The sequence below is a fragment of the Alligator mississippiensis genome, chromosome 4 (genome assembly GCF_030867095.1).
Source record: "Alligator mississippiensis isolate rAllMis1 chromosome 4, rAllMis1, whole genome shotgun sequence".
In the NCBI taxonomy this organism is placed as follows: Eukaryota; Metazoa; Chordata; order Crocodylia; family Alligatoridae; genus Alligator; species Alligator mississippiensis.
Window position 1 is genome coordinate 163,067,071 of NC_081827.1, and position 16,687 is coordinate 163,083,757.

Consider the following 16,687-nt stretch of genomic DNA (forward strand, 5'->3'; position numbering starts at 1 on the left):
TTAGAAAACGCACTTAATTTTCACACTTTTTTGTTTGATTACAGAAAAATAATAAGGCAATTCTTCTGTTCCAAAGAACTCAGAAGGATCGCAACAGGTCAGGATGTCTTCAACTCTATGGGCTCCTTTGTGAAAACTCTGGGTTTATCTTGTGAATCATGTTTGCACACTTAACAACATTGCTGCTTTAGCCCCTTTCAGTGTCACTTGGGAAGGAAAAGGAAAACCAGATAAGTAAAACTAACCTTTGGTAGCAAGACTGAAATGTACTGCTTTCTATTTTGAGGATCATGGGAAATCCATTTCAGAATGGCCTCAAACACTGCATCTTCCTGTTTCACATTGAGTTCATCCTTCTCAATGATGTCTTTAAACTCATTGACCGAGAGCTCTAGAAACTCATTAGACACCTTTACCATCTCCTCAAAGTTGTGCAGGATGAACATGTAGGCAGTTTGCCGCAAGTCAGGGCAGTGGTAGTACTCTGTGAACTTGCAGATGCCAATGCAATTTTCCAAGCACAGCTGAGATTTTAAGAATTCACAGCACCCCCTGACAATGCCCATGATGTTGAACTGGTCGGCTGCAGCAAGCAACCTCTCTACATTGTCAGCAGTGACTGGAACTGTCCTAGTGTAGGCATACTCGATAATTAGCTTCATCATATCAGGTGAAATGCCAGGAATGTTGTACACTCTCTTCTCCGTGTTGTTCCAGCCACTGGTAAACAAAGCCCTGGAAAAAGAAACAGTTCTTGGAGGAAAAAAAAACACCAAGAATACCTGATCCACTGTTTTATTATATATCCCTTCTTCCTCCCGAACTATAATACAGGGGATGACAAACCCAGGAGGATTAGCTCAGTGGATTAGCAGTGGTAGTATGGAAAGCAACTAAAGTTTCACTTGCTTTTTGGCATGTTTCAAATGAGCTGGGATCTCAAACCATGTGCAAGTAGCCACTGAATGACTGACTGCCTTGTTACAACGGGGACAATGAAAAATAATTGAGCGTGGAAACTCAAAGCTCTGATTTAAATGGGAGGATTAGTGCATGCTGGCAGGGCAGTGGATGGCATTGCCTCTTCCCATGTTGTGCCTGCTCTGTGGACAGATATCGAACACCAGATTCTTAGGGTGTGATTAAACATTTGACTGTGGGTTACTGTTGGTGTCCAGGCCAGTATTTGGGCTATGGATAAGCAATGGATGCCAGTTCCAGAGCTTTCACTAGTGCCAAACCTACCTTCAAATAATTACTGCTATGTAATAGACAAAAAAGCAGTAATTGTCCCTGCTTCCTTTTTCTGCTCAGTTCAAGCACTGACCTAAAATACGAACTGCAGCTACATAGGATGTTCTTGTGAGCATTGAACTCAAAACCATTGACTTTGATGACTACGTCACAGAGTTTCCCTTCCAGTCGAAGTTCGTTGAAGACCGTGCAAGCCATTGCGCTCATCTTCCTCTCCATGTGGGGGTGGGAGTACCCCACTGAAGTGGAGGTGTCATCCATGTCCGTAAGCCTGGAGACAGTGGAAGCAGCTTCCCTCTGAGGTGCTACAGGGCCTTCTCCTTTGCCCTCCTACATCTTCTCTAGAATGTGTGCTTTATCTGGCAGTTCCAGAACCCGTCTGATAATGAGATCACTGTTGGGCTCTAGAACCTGTGCTGTACAGCAACGCTGAAGCTTGACAATCATATCCTTGCCCAGTTAATGAGGCTTCCTGGCAGCGCTGGTACATTGCACCTGGAATTCCTAATAAGTTTGATGTTTTATTGTGCTTTTGCTGTTCCGAGCATAATCAGGTCCAGTTTTATTAAGATTTAATAATATGATTTTACACAGATACCACAGACTTTAAGGGGCTGCTTCTTAAGCTCTTACACCCACTGTGCACAGGGAAAAGCTGAGGTACAGACTGCCTGAAGGACTCGCTCAAGGCTATTCATACAGCCACCAGTAACTCAATGCAGTCTGCTTCTTTTATGCCTGGGTCTCATGCATCTCCTGTTTGGATGAAGAGCAGGGGGCTACACAAGGGCAGACCTGAGGGACTTGAGAAAGAATGAGGCAGCTCCTCATGTTGCTGCTGGCATTGGTTTCAGATAAATTGTTTCTAGTTTTAGATAAATTTGATAAATGACTTCCTGTTTTAGATAGCTTTTTGTTCCCTGTGGCTCAGCATGGCTGCTGGCAAAAGGGGCAGTGAGAGACAATCACGCAAGGAAGGACTTGTGAGGCTTAAGTATGGCTTACAAAGTTCTTCCAGTACTTATGTGGAAATCACTAAAAATGCACAATGCTTTTTAAAAACCACGTGGTTTGCAGGGTGGTGTCACAAACCATTCACAGGCTTCAGCACAGTTGTATTTCTTTCGTTTACCTTGTGGTCTGATAAGGAGGAGCCACCTGCCTTTAACTTTTAGTTTCCTCTCATGACTGTTTTGCAAGGAAAACGCAACTTAGCTGCAACCGCTTGCCTTTTTTAGCTTCGTAGCACTGCAAGGGGCTGGGCTTGTGGTGAAAGGAAAAGAAATGGGTTTGCGGTAAGGTCAGAGTTTCAGTAGCTAGCTCGTCTCGGCGCGCGGGCTCTACGAACAGTTCACCCCCAGCTAGGGCGCCGCCCCCCAGTGCCTCATGTGAGAGCCCTGCCGGGCGCGCAGCTCCTCCTGCACGCTGGGCCTTTGGACTCCGCGTGGGCAGGGCAGGGCAGGGCGGGCGGGCGAGATCGGGCTCTGAGCCTTGCTGGTTATCAGCTGCCTGCAGGCATCCCTAGGACAGACTGTCAGTGTCAGCCCGGCTTCGGGTTGTGACCTGGGGCCACCCTGTTGTCCCAGAGGCAGGGTCCGGGACAGGGGGGACCACGTGGTGAGGCTGTGCCCACTTGCAAGGCCCCTTAGCCCGGCCCCAGCACCCCCAGGTGTCAGCTCTCCAGCCTCCAAACCGGCTCCTTAGTCCCTCCAGCACCCCCCAACCTACATCCCGCTGCCTCCCCAAGCCCCGGCCCTGGGCACGCCCCGCCCGCTCCTCCTCCCCTGCCAGGGGCCGGCCCGCGCCGCGGCTCCTCCCCGGGCGCCTGCGCCTGCGCCTGCGCGGCGCTGCACCCGGTCTTCCGCGGGGCGAGCAGGAGCCGGCTGGGATGGTGAGAGTGAGAGCGAGGGGAGCGGGGGCGGAGGGGAGTCGTGGGTTGGCAACCTCCGGGGCATGGGGCCCAGAGCAGAGGCTCTGCATCTGGGGGGCAGCCTTGGCTCTGGGGGCCTCCTGGAGGGAGGGGATGTCCTTGTTGGGGAGGGTCCCCTTCCTGAAGCCCCCTGGCCGGGAAGCTGGACTACCTCCGCTTCTGTGGCCCGAGGGCCATATGCTGGAGCAGGTCCTCATTGCCAGGGACGCCTCCCTGCTGCCCAGGTCTCGGGGGCTGGCTTGGGGCTTCCAGCTGCCACCTTCTGTGCGGCAGGCAGGCCAGGCCCAGGCCAGCCAGCTCGGCGCGGGGCTCCGCTGGGGATCGTCTCCAAGCCAAGCCTGAGCATGTCGTCACTCAGAGCTTTGTCGCCACAGAGCTTGGCGAAGGGGCTGGGTAGAAACGACACCGTGCTCTCCCCCTGCGCCCAGATCTCTGTTCCCCCAGGGTGAGTGCTGTAAGCTGACAGGTCTCTGCCCAGCCCTGAACACCCTGCAGAGTCTGCGCGTCTGTGAGAGCCAGCTGGGGTCTGGTTCCCTGAACCTCTCCGTAAAAGCTCTCAGTAAGGCCCTAGTCTTGCAACTGTGTCCATACAGGTGGATCTCCCTGCCTCTTTAATGTCACAGGGGCAGCTTTGGGGTCAGAGCCTAAGCCCCTTGCAGCTGGTACTTCTGCTTAGGGTTTTCCAAAAACAGGGAGGGACATTTGTTGTTTGTTTGCTCATTAGGGTCAGTTTGATCTGGAATCAATATTTGAGACTCCACCATATCAACTTTCAGCAGTTGGTTTTCTTCAGTCTGCTTTTGGGGCTCAAGGGGAAGACTCTTCCCTAAAGCCCTCTACAGTGCAAGTTTATATTGGGAGTGGCTTTTAAACCATGGCAGTGCTGGCATCTGCAGCTTGACCCTATCTGTAAGCATCACGCTTTACCTGGCAATCGCTCTCTGTTTGCAGATTGTGGAACTAGACAAAACGACTGTGCGAATGAAAAATCCTGACCATGTGAGGGGGATAATCTCATCCATCAAGAAAGATGGAGTAAACAAACTGCAGGTACCTCTTTTGTTGCAGGAAGTTTTGCATTGCAGTGACTATTTGGGGGAGGAGGGGGGGGTAACATCCTGCTTAGTTTCTGCTGCACCTGGCAGCTGTAAGGTGTGTCCCAGGATGTCTGAGTACCTCGTGTTCTTTTAATTTATTGCGACAACGCCTGTGGGACAAGCTGTTATCATACAGTGACTTGGCCAAGGTCACAGGAAGTGCAGTGTTGGAAGGAGGGGTCTATAAATATCAACCCATCCTTCCAACACTGGCCTGAGAGGTGGATCAGCAGGATCATCCCTGCTGAACAGATGGGGGAAACTGAGGCACAGGGAGGGGAGGGGAGGGGCCTATCCATTAATTAGGAGAGCATTTCTCTCAGAGCTGTGAGCAGAACCTCAGAGCTTCTGGCCAGACTATGCCTTCTAGCGAGGAGGAGGTCTCCTTCAGTAGTGAGTGCTTTGCACTGTCCATAGACTCAGGTCTTTGCAGATAACAGCCCTTGCCCGTGTGCCTCTAAAATTGCAGTGTGCTTGGTTGCTTTTTTACTTTGTCCTTTTCTCCATCGTCCCTGTGTTCTCCAGGTCATTTCTGACTTTGACATGACGCTGAGTCGGTTTGGATGGAATGGACGGCGGTGCCCTACTTCGCACAGTGAGTTGAATGTCTCAGTTGTTTCTTACTGATCCTTCTGAGATCACCTTCCTTACTGCCAGCCCTTCTCCTTACTCCTTCCTGCCTCTGTCTTCCAGGCTTATGTCTTCCATCTCATCTCCACCCCTGCACCCAAAAGACCTTTCTAAGCTCTCCCATTCATCCATCTTGATCCCCTTTTCTCCTCTGCTCCATGCCTTGGCCATCTCTGAGCTGACAGCTTTTTCTCCTTCTGTCTCACTTGCTCTGAACTCTCCAAAAACCCACTGCAGATGCTGGCTTCCTATTTACTGCCCTTGTCTCCACCCCAGTTCCCACAGATTTTTCTCTTCTGCTCCCTCTTCACTTTCTTCATAAATCCAGACTTTTGTCCTTCCTTTCTAAGTTGCATATAACTTGACTCCTGCCTCAGCCTCTATGACCCTCACCATTCTGGGCTCACCTCTGCACCCTCTTTGCCACTCTTGACTTTCCAGCCTTCCTTTATGTGACCAGAAAGTCCCAATCCCCTTTCTACCTTCAAGTCCCTTGCTAATACTCTCTTCTTGTACACTTTTTACTCAGACTGTATGAATCCCAGCTGAATTGTTGCTTTGCATTTGCAGTAGGACATAAGCAGGGAGCCTGGTAAAGTTTCAGAGGGGACTACAAATTTGGGGTTCTGTGCTTAGTGGGGACACAGACTCTGATGCACTCAAGGGTCCTGGAAGAGTAACTGCTCTTGAGAAGTCAGACCCTTTTAAAGTATTTGAAGCTGGGCACCTAGAATCCCTTATTTTTGGAAGTGCTGACTCCTGTCCTTCTACATGGCAGAGAAGATGGTATGGGTATTTCTGGGCCATATAAGTGACTGTTTTTGTCTTTGCAGATATCTTAGATAACAGTCAAGTCATTACTGAAGAAGGCAAGAAGCAGGTACGTTTTGGGTTGTAAGGCATTGTCGTTTTTAACTCTGGATACAGTGCAGTTTGTTGCTTGCATACTGCTGTACCTGCCAGGTGTCTGCTTTCTTGGCCCACATGTAGAAGGTAATAGAACATAGTGTTGGGGCAGAGATGTGCACCCATTTCCAAAGAAGAAAACAGCCAGCTTCCAGTGACAGTTCAGCCAAAGATGATAAAGGCACTTTGTGGAGATGAGGGATGTCATTGAGGCTGATTAGTGTGTCGTTGTTGCTGTTGTCCTCATAGGATTTTATTGATGTGTTGTCACTGTTGTCTCAAGAACTGCGGTGTTGACAAAGTCACAGCCAGGAGATTCCAACACCAGTCTTGTCTTAAAGAATGACCACAGGCTTAGTTTAGTGGCAAAGATTCAGCCAGGTTTATTGTCTACAAGCACAGCCCTAACAAATTTTGCCTACCAGGAGTTAAGGCATTTATTTGTACCTGTGACAAAGCAGTCAGCACACCACCACACAGGCTCCCTTAGGCTGCTACAAAATTCCCTTGATTTCCAATTCTCTTTTTATAAAATGATCAAAGCAAATTATGTATTGTGCTCCATCTGTATCTTGAATCTCTTGGATGGTCCTGTTCTGGGTGTTCCTGTTCTAGTCTTATCATTCAGGCACTGGACTATCCTATACCTTGTATAGCCAGCTCTCCCTCCCATCTTTTGGCCGGAGTGCCCATCTGGCTCACATGCCAAGTGTTGCTTACATAAATGAGTTCATGCATGCAACTGTCAGGTTTGCTGGTCAGGCCTAAGCTGATCAATATCAATGTTTCCAGCAGGGCCTATAAGGGAAACTTGACAAATCTGCTGTCTGGCTTTTATCTAATCGTGGCTATTTCAAGGCAGGTGGAACAGTGATGCTAGAAAGGAAGGAACATTTCATTTGGGTTTAGAGCATCTGAACCAAGCCCAGTGTTGGCAGGACTTCCAAAGCCATATTAAACCCTTGTCCTCTTTGGGAGCTCCCTGTTCACTTACCAAACTGTTTCAGGCTTGATTTTGAATTGTGATGCATTTAGCGAATGTGCAGATCCTCTTTGCTTTTTAGAGACTTTGCACTTATTGCACTTTCTTTTTAAACTTGTCAAACGTTCCAGTTAAAAGATCTGCTGCACTATTACTATCCCATTGAAATCGATCCCAACCGGACCTTGGAAGAGAAATGCCCGCTCATGGTTGAATGGTGAGTGACTGAAATTGCAAAAGCTAACAACTCTTGGGCTGGAAACAGATGCTGTCTTTGGAGCACGATCAGCTGTGCCATGAAACATTGTAGTAGAAGGTGGTCTGCTTCATGGACATCTAACAGATGTCCCCAGGGTTGTTGTCCCCCAGGGTCAGTCCCCTGCCCCCAGGTTTTCAGGGGCTTGATCTGTGGAGAAAAGGGTCTCATGAGCTCCACTCTGACTTGGGGCATGCATCTGCAACTGGAAAACCTCTGCTTGCAGATATGCCCCCCTTTTGAGGGGTGGAGGAGTCCCTCAGCAGGGGTTTCAAATGGGGAGCTCCCCTTGGGGTTCCCCTTCCACTTGCACATGGTGCCACAACCCAGGGGCAGCAGTGAGAAGAGCATGTCAGGTGCCAGCACACCTATTATGCTGCCATCCCTGAGGCAGGGGCCATGTGCAAATAGAGGGAGGAACTCCTAGGGAAGGTTCCCCACTCCACGCTTGCTGATCTGTGCTGGGGGAATGATTACCCCACTGCATTTTTCTCCTTTTGCTGTAGGATTCCCCCACGCTCCAAGAGTTGTGGTTTCCCTGCTTGTAGGTGCATGTACCAAATCTGGGTGGGGCACCCAGGGCCCTTTTACCCCAGGATCTGTCCCTTGAAGCCAAAGGAGTTCCTGGCTGGGGTGGTGGGAGATTCCAGGCCACCACCGGCACCCCACACTCTGCTGCCATAAGTGAACAGAAGTCAGCCAGAAAAAAGTGGCACAAATTGTTACCACCTTTGTTGGTGCCACAAAATGTAAGCACTTGTACTGCAACAAAGTGTTTTCATGTCAGTTCACTTGGCTTTTGTACTGTCATAATTTTTTTTTTTTATGGCAGCACAAAGTTAACGCCTGCTTGTAGCCTCAGAATGAAAAGATTATAATCACTGGCTCTTATGCAGAATGCCTTGCCACGTCACGGTCCCAGTGTGATATCGTTTCGGGCTTCATAAGCTGTCCAGAACATCTCAGTCAATTTGATCATTAGGTAGATTCATTTGAAAACTTGCAGCTCCCAGTTTAACTTTCCCAATAAGTTCAATGACAAAAAGGACAAGAAGTCAGCTGGGAGAATGCATTGCCTTTGAGAGCAGGGCACAGAAGCTATAAAAGGGCCCTTTGAGATTTACAGCAGCAAGAAATTATCCTGGTTTCATGCCTGACAAGCAAATTCCAATTCCTTCTTATTCCTTTCAGGCATGTAGTTTCATTATTCCTAATATGAATGATGGTGCCACCATGCCTGGTGTAGCTGTGGTTTCAGCTTACTTATCCTGCTCATGCCCAATTTCAAAAGGGATCCCTGAGCAACTGATATGGTGGTGGTAGATAAGTTACCATATTTTCTTGCATACCAAATGCCCCCAGATCAGACATGCATGCTGACCCCTGATTGCAGAGGCAGAGTCACTCTGCAACATCAGCAAAAGCTGGAGTTTTAATTCTTTCACAGCTGCTCCCAAATTAGCAGCAACTTTTGACTGTTTTTTTACTCCACCCTTCCTTCCCTGTGGCCAGCATGGAGAAAAGTGGCCAGCTATTACAGCTGCCATCTGTGTTTCCATTTTTCCATTTCAGCTCCAAAAAACTCAGCTTCTGTGATATGCACCCTGATTTTGCAAGGCTGATTTTGGGGGGAATATGGTATTTTTCATCTGATAACCGGGCACTGAGAATAGATCAGTAGGAACTGAATCAAGGAGTGCTGGGGAAAGAGGCCTCAGTGGACACAGCACATCCAGACTTAGAAATGTATTTGACATTCTGGTTACCTGGGTGATAAATGCAAAAGAAATGCATGGACTCAGGAAATGCTCCCATTCTCCTGGCAGCTGCTTGCCCATAGCAAGCCATGTGTGTGAAGCAGAGAGGTAGTCATAGCTCTGTTTAAGCAATTGTTTACTATGGAGATGATTTGGTTGGTTCTATAACATCCTTGAGGACAGTTCCGTGCAGGCTGCCTGACTGCCTTGGAGACGGAGCTCACTTTGCTATTTGCTTCCAGGTGGACTCGGGCCCATGACCTCCTATCCCAGCAGAAGATTCTGAAGGGAGACATTGCCCAGATAGTCAAAGAATCGGAGGTGATGCTGAGGTACTCACTTGGGGATGACTTATGTCCTCTCCTCCCCCTTCTCTGAGAATACATGGCTGAGGGGCTTCATCATGCTCCTGCTTGTGCCATCCAGAACCTGGGAGTGCAAGAGAGAAAAAAGAGGCCTTAAACTGATGCTTGAGAGCTCTGATCCATCTCTCAGCCCCTTCCAAACAGGACTTTTGCTGTATGATAGATCAAAATTACCACCTGCTGGGAGTTTGGCTTTATGCAAAACAGAAACAAGACAGTTGTATGAGTTGCAGCCTGAGCGTTCTTTCTAAGAACTGTTCAGCCTGCAACCCAGGTCCTTCCTGTGTAGAGAACCATCTGCACCTTGCTTATGCTTGGCTGGTATATCAGCAGAGCCAGCTTAGTGTAACCTGGCAGGATCATTAGCTGCCATTGGGGGAGGTGGCTGGCAAGCACTGCTGCCCTGTTAGAGATAAGCCACTCTTTCTCTTTCTTGAGAGCCACAGCTACGGAAACACAGAAGCTTCCTGTGTGGCTCAGATGACAAATGTGGAAGTGGCTGGGGGTCTGCTCACCCGCACAGCCCAAGATAAGGCACCTGTTAGCATCTGAGTAACTGCAGGGATTTCAACTCTGGGGCACTACCACAGAGTAGCAGTTGATGTGCTGCAGCGCGTGCAGGGGAAACTCCCATGCTCGCTTGCTTACAGGGTCCCACTGATAGTAGTATTTATTGTTTTGTGCTGTGGTGGCATCAGAGGTTCTAGCCAGCATTGGGGCCTCAGTGGGCTAGATGCTGCCCTTAACAGTGATGGTTGCTGGCCCGAGGAGCTTACAAGAGAGCCGATCGGAGACAGCAGATGGCCAACAGGCAAGACAGGGTTGCTGGGGGTGGTTTTAAGAAACTGGACTCCAGCACCTCAGCCAGCTGATCCTGGTTGGCTCATGAGTCTTACTATAGGCAGTTGCTCTCTGACAGCTCTAAGGCAGGCAAAGCACCATGTTCCCTGTAGGTAATTTTAGGGATGGGTATTTGACTGGTCAAATTAAGTTTAGTCAATTGATCTGTCAAATATAGGTCTAAAATTGTAAAAAAAAAAAAAAATTGCCAATAGATCCAAATAATACACAGAAAAAGCACACATTTCCATTAAGAAACGTGTCAGGAAACAACAAAAAATCATATTCCTGTCAAGAAAACTACAAAAATGTAGGTTTTTTGGTAACATTTTATAATCTTTGACAGGTTAAATAATCTTTGATGAGTCAATTGATAATATTTGATGGATTGACCATTTGACCAGCCCGCCAGCCCTATGTAATTTACAGGCAACTTGACCAAAATCACAGAAGAGGGGGTGTTGGAGCAAGTCTTCCTTGCTAGCAATGTTAGTTGGACTTGGATCTCCAGTTGATTTAGCAGGTGTACTCCTCCTGGGGAACGTTGTTCTGTTGTTCTCTCGGGGTTAAACTCCTTCCTGGAGACCCACTGAGCAGAACAGGCATGTGTACCATCAGGAGACTCTTGCTTAGCTTCTGTATCTTGATGTGTCTGGCAATAGAAGGCTGCATGGTCTAAAGCCCTGCAGTCAGGAGCCCCTGAATTGGGATGTCAGCTCTACCACTGGCTCCCTCTCTGACCTGGGTCAAGTGTCTTCCCCCTGTGCCTCAGTTTTCACAGCTGCCCAACTCTTTGTAAGCATTTACAGAAGGTCCTAAATACAGAAATTAGATCACCATCCTGGCCCCAGACAGGAGAGGCTGGGAGTAGTTGTGGGAGCAGTCATCTGCAGAGCATTCTTCCCAGGTTTTAAATGGAGCTTGGTGCCTTATGGGACAGGATTTAGGGAGTTTGAGTACCGTGAGGAAAAAGATTTTGGCGGGCACAATTCAGCCTAGTGCAGAGGATCAGTAAAAGGTCCATGCCCTGATTAACCCCTGGAGACCTGAGGCCTCATCTTGGCCTGTAGAGCAGCACTGGATTTCATCCACAGTGCAAAATGGATTGGTAAACCTAAGGCCTGATAGGGAGGCACATAAGTTAAGGAGCTCCCTTGTGGCTTGGGGCACATGGCAGAAGACCCTGCCTCAGAGAGGAAAGCACTTACCACATTGCAGTCTTGCTGTTTGCTGGTGACCCTGGGGTGAAAGGTGCTTCTGTGACACTGTATGCCATGCATTTTCCCCCTTCTTCCCTTAGGGAAGGATTCAATGAATTCTTTGATCAGCTTCATAAAAACAATGTGCCCCTGTTCATCTTCTCGGCTGGTGTGGGCGATATCCTGGAAGAAATTATCCGCCAGGCCAATGTTTTCCACCCAAACATCAACGTGGTGTCCAACTACATGGACTTTGATGACAATGTGAGCTGCATTCCTTGCCTTTCACCTTTCAGGACTCTGCAGAGAAAAGCAATTCCTTGGCACAGAGTTCAGGGAGGGGAGAATATTTAGCAAGGGGCATCATTAGGTCCAAAGCTATTTTTTTCCATTAGAATTGTCATCCCCTGCTGCTAAGGCAGCCCTTTCAATTATTAACCATAGGATCACTTAAAAACGATCCTTTATTACTTGTGTTGCAGTAACCCCCTCTCCCATTCCTCTCCTTCTCTGTATGGACAATCAGAGAAAATCCCGACTGCCAAAAGCCAGGCAGACAAGGATAGGGAAAAAGGATACAAGTAACCCTTCACCCTTGTATTTCACATACAAAGAACCTGGGCTGCTGTTCTTTCCTCTGTTTTGAGTTACTTTTACTCTCTGTTCTCTGTTCAGGCATTGGCCTAGGGATACTGTTTGAGGTCCAAAACAACAGGGGTCATGGTCCTGTCTGGCCTCCAACCCCCTGGAAACCCTGGAAAGCAGCACAGCAGGTTGCTTTCACTGGAACGTGCTGAGACCTGGGAAATCTCTGTGAGCTTTGTAATAGCCTCATGTTTTCCTAATGAAACCAAAGCCTTAGTCTTGACCACCTGCCACTTTTCTTTCCTGCCATTAGTTGTTTGGGGTCTGATTGCCAGTGACTCTGTTCTTGCCCTATGGCTAGACAGGGGCAGTGAAGAAGGGAGAGTCAGATGGCTTTAAACCGTGAGTTCTGGGGCTGGGCTGGCTGGCCCTAGGACTGCTCAGATTTATTCTTTGCTTCCTGTGGTCCTCTAGAAGCAGAGAATAGCCCCGTGCTGGGCCCCCACAGCCAGGCTCCCACGGATTTATGTTCTACCCCTGTACACAAACCTTACTTTGTTCTCTGCCAACTGGGGAAGGTGCCCTGCAAAAGGACATTCCCAGAGGACTGTTTCTGCACAACCTTACAGCCCTTTGTGCACCCAGGGAGGCCTAAAGGGGCCTGAGTTGCTGAGAAATAGGCCCTCAATTCCTGAGAATGCCATGGTGGGAAAGGGACACTGCCACCTCTGGCTAGTTCATAAAGTAGTGCCAAAGGGTTCTGGTCCTGTGTCCAGCCCTTCACTGAATATAAGGGTGGCTCTTAAGCAGGGCCCAGTGGTAGGCGGACAGCTACCCTCCTAGAGAAAGCTGCTGTTGACCTTTCATTCCTTCAGCCCTGAGACACCCAGTGATTAGCCTATCTGTTTGTCCTGTGCTGCCCAGGGCATCCTGAGAGGTTTCAAAAGGCCACTGATCCACACCTACAACAAGAACAACACGGTCCTAAACAATACAGAGTACTTCCAGCAGCTGAGCACCAAGACCAGTATCATCCTGCTGGGAGACTCCATGGGAGACCTCACCATGGCAGATGGCGTCACCAACGTGAAGAACATCCTCAAGATTGGATTCCTGAATGATAAGGTGAGCAGGGACCCAGACCTGGGAAACAGGCAGACTCTACCAGTGTGAGCCCTGGCATGGCCCAGGTGTTCAGTAGAGGAACTGTGAGGTGTCACGGTGCAGGGAAATGCTGGAAGTGAATGAGAGAGGTTTGATGGGCTTCAGTCAAGTTCTTGATGGGTGGGTGTCCACCTCATGGGATCAGCCATCACAGTCACTGATGCCCTCCCTAGCCACCTCAGCTGAGATGCAAGGGCTGACTGAGCCATGGAATAAGTGATCCCATGATTCCTAGAGGGAGGTCATTCCCAATGGCAGCTCTGAGAGATTGCATTGGGAAACTGTAAGGACAGCTTGCTTTAAGCTCTGTGCCCTAGGGATAGTCAGTGGAGTCCATCCCCTGCCTGCTTCCTCCAGGGCAGCTGATCTTGTACCTGTTCCCAGCACTGCCCGTATTTCTCTTCTGATCTGGGTGTAGGGGCAGGATGTGCTGATTTGCAGCAGCTAACCCTTCACCCCCATCCCCTTCCTGCAGGTGGAGGAGCATCGAGGAAAGTACCTGGAGTCTTATGACATTGTACTGGAGAGAGATGAGACGCTGGATGTGGTCAATGGCATCCTTCGCTACACCTTCATAGAAACCTGAGCGTGGGACCTGGGATCCCAACTCCGGCCTCTCAGGATGGCCCCTGGGGACACTTTCCCCATTGCTCAGTCAGGGATTTTCTGATGCCATTTTGAATCCATCCCAATGCCCTTGGCAGCTGCCCCTTCCCCCCACCTGGGCAGCCTTGTGTTGTGTCCATCACCAAGTTTTATCAAACTGCTCCTTTTGTTGATGCTGGAATTAGAGGCTGAGCTCCTCCAGACTGCCCTCTCCCCTGATCTCTGCACACCACTGCAAAAACTGCAGCCCCAAACCCACACAGCTCCAGGGCTATAGATGTTCTAGAAGCTCTGAAGCAAACTGGATGTTGGGTGGAGACACCCTTGGCAACTGCACACAGAAGTAGGATCTCTGCTGAGCCCCAGGCTTGAAGACAAACCTTCTTCCATTGGTTTGGGCCTGTTGGGTTTTGCTGCATCAGCTCCCTTTGTAGGAAAGCAGCTGCCTCACTCTTGGTTTTCTGGTTGTGTGTTGCATGCGAATTGCAAAGCACCCAGGCTGTGCTGTATCAAGTGGGTCAGTGGCACTGCAGCCTTTCAGTCTGCTGGTACGGGTGAGTGCCTGCATGGTCATCTGCTGAGGAAACCCTCTAGATCTGCTGTCTTGTAGCCAAGCCAGCTCCTCTATGCTCTCCCTGGTCAGTGCTCTGCTCCTTCTACCCTAGTATTTTGGGGGTTTGTTTGCAATGCTGCCTTCCGGTGTTACATGCTGCCTATGAGTTAATTTAGAGCGCACTGCTCTGATCCTCCTGCACCCTGGGAAACCAGAAGGGCTGAGCATACAGACCCTCAGCATTAGAAACCGAGCCTGGAGCAAGAGCAAAAGACATGATGGACCTGTGTTAGACCACAGGTGAGCAATAGCATGTGCATAGGAGGAGGCCTTAAGGTTGTAACTTGGAACATGGAAATCCAGAATTTGTGAGGGGTTTGTGTGGTCCTGATACTGTATGGTCTCCAGGGTACCTGCTCTTTGACTGCCTCTGGGACCTGCTCATGGGATGAGACCTGGGTTTAGCTGTTACTAGGGAGAAGGAGGGTTTTGCTTAGTGGCTTTCCAAGTGGCAGGAGGACTGGATTGAAGTGTGCAATGAATCCTACTTGGAAATGGCTCATGCAAGGCTTCCCCAGTCATTCAGGCTGGGCTTTGGCTTGCAGCAACTGCAATTAATTTGCCAGGAAGTGGGTTTGTCTTGAAGGGGTCGGAGTCTGAGGTGATGAACAGTAGGGTACAGTGTGCAGTGGTTGCCATGCAGCTGTAGGGCTCTGGGGTAGTCAGTTTGAAGGCTGTGGGGCAGGAGGAGGGAGCGATCACTGTGTTGTCTTGTTTAGTTTTTACAAAGCGTTTTGGCAAGCTGTTCCAGTAGAACTGCTGGGTTTTAAAAGCAGCACATTGTGTGTCATAAATAGCCTCTATTTTTGTAAAATTTCCCATGGATCATACATAAAAGAAAACCAGCCACACCCTCTGCAACCCTGTTCTCCAGGATTCCCTTTGGGAGTGACAGCTGGATGGGATTGAAATAGAGGTGACTGAGTGGGGATTCTCTGACTCGTGTGATGCTTATCTTCTGAGACAGAACAGCCCAGGGACAGAGCTGGGACCTGGAAGATGTGCGCATTTATACTTGTGTGAAGTTTCCTTTATAAATACTTTCTAAAGTCTGTTTGCAGTCAGGAATCGGTACCTTGTCCCTGTGTGGGGTTTGGCATGAATGCTGGTGGCTTCATAGGTGCCCAGCTTATGGTGTGAGCTCTGGCTTCACTGGCATTTGACTCTTATGGGGAAACCAGAATCTTAAACTCCAGGCATGGCACCATCCAAGGTACAAGTAGTTTTTTGTCAGTGTGGCTGTGACATGCTGTTATTTGCATGTGTTCTGCAACAGTTTGGGGTCAAAGCCTTTCTCAGAGCTCCTTCATTCACCTTTTAAAACTCCATCTCCTTCCACACTAGTCTGGAAGATACAGGAGCTTGAGTTGCATAAGAAGTGACTTCTATATCTCTTCCCCAAGCTGCCTCATCTGCCCAACTGTGATGGAAGGAACCTTATTTTGTCAGCTCTGCTAATTGTTAATAATCCTGTCCCTGGAGCAGTGGTGCCCTTTGTCTCCTGGTTGTTTTGCTGTGGAGGGCTCACAGCCTATTTCCCTGTGTTGTTTGATAACAGAAATGTCACTTTTTGATCTGCTTGTAAATTCTGGCCTGGGCTCACACAGTTATGTGGCTCACTCCCTGCTCTCTGTTTCACAGCTGGATGTGGGTTTTATTCCATGTTTTAAAATAAATATGTTGGATAAAAAAGGCACACGTCGTTTGTATGCATCTGGGTGCATTGCATAAGCTGTAAGGTCAGCTGCTGGAAAGGACCCAGGAAGGAACTGCACTTCTCAGCAACCCTTTGCACAGGCAGGAGAGCTGGTTATTCCCATTTCTGAGCTGCGAAGCCAAGGCAGGAGGGCATCAAGTGCTTTGGCTGATGTCTCAAGAAGCCCATGGCAGAGCTGAAGAGGACAGCTGTGCCTCCTGACTCCCTAAACCATGGTGCCTCTGCACCATGGGTAAAAGCCCCTGCAGTTGCGGCTGTGTTCCAGCTGCAGTCACTTGGGGCAACACTGCCATAGCAACAGAAGCATTGAAGGACTGGAGCACCTCTTTGCTGTGCCTCACCCCCTGTCCTGTCCTGGTGGTGTCAGCTGGATGATGCAAAGAAACTTGCACAGGGCAGTCAGAACCTGTGAGCAGGCCCCTCTCATTTCACTGCTGGTGACCAGCGTCTTTCCACACTACAACAGCTGCAACCCTGCAACTGCAGGTACCAGTTAGCTGTCCCAAGGGACTACAAGGGCAGCTGTGTGTGGTGGGGAGGAGTGGGCAGCGAGATAACCCACACAAAAACCAGGCTGACGTGCAGCTGAGAGAGAGATCCACTGACATCTTAAAAACCAAGCAGTCTCTTCCTTTCAGAGCTGGGAGAAGCACCAGAAGCACAGTGATTCCCCCAGTGCAGATTAATTCATTTCCCAGCCAGCACTGCAGATGCCAGAAGCTTGGCCTGCAGGTTTATCCAGCCAGATCTCCAGAACTTCCCCCATTGCTAGAGCCAATGCTAGGA

The 16,687-nt window shown here is 49.2% G+C and overlaps 2 protein-coding genes and 1 long non-coding RNA gene across 3 annotated transcripts in view; 1 reads left to right on the forward strand and 2 right to left on the reverse strand.

Moving 5' to 3' along the window:
- The window catches only part of KLHL10 (kelch like family member 10), a 15,600-nt gene extending 12,722 nt beyond the window's left edge, over nt 1–2,878 (reverse strand). The window contains exons 1-2 of the mRNA XM_006264567.3: nt 1,328–2,878; nt 246–735 (exon numbers count right to left, since the gene is read on the reverse strand). Coding sequence (XP_006264629.1) covers nt 246–735; nt 1,328–1,515 — 678 coding nt within the window. The 5' untranslated portion in view covers nt 1,516–2,878. The remainder of the gene's footprint in view (nt 1–245; nt 736–1,327) is intronic.
- NT5C3B (5'-nucleotidase, cytosolic IIIB) lies at nt 2,878–15,880 on the forward strand. Its single transcript, XM_006264547.4, has 9 exons — nt 2,878–3,145; nt 4,136–4,234; nt 4,807–4,876; nt 5,745–5,791; nt 6,931–7,016; nt 9,055–9,144; nt 11,318–11,480; nt 12,726–12,926; nt 13,441–15,880. The coding sequence occupies exons 1-9, from the start codon at nt 3,143–3,145 to the stop codon at nt 13,549–13,551; spliced, it is 870 nt and encodes a 289-aa protein (XP_006264609.1). The 5' UTR covers nt 2,878–3,142; the 3' UTR covers nt 13,552–15,880.
- LOC132250330 (uncharacterized) lies at nt 6,176–11,319 on the reverse strand. The gene is made up of 2 exons (XR_009462001.1): nt 11,226–11,319; nt 6,176–9,241 (listed from the first exon to the last, which is right to left on the reverse strand). It is a non-coding gene; the product is annotated as an uncharacterized LOC132250330 (long non-coding RNA).
- Nucleotides 15,881–16,687: the final 807 nt, after the last annotated feature.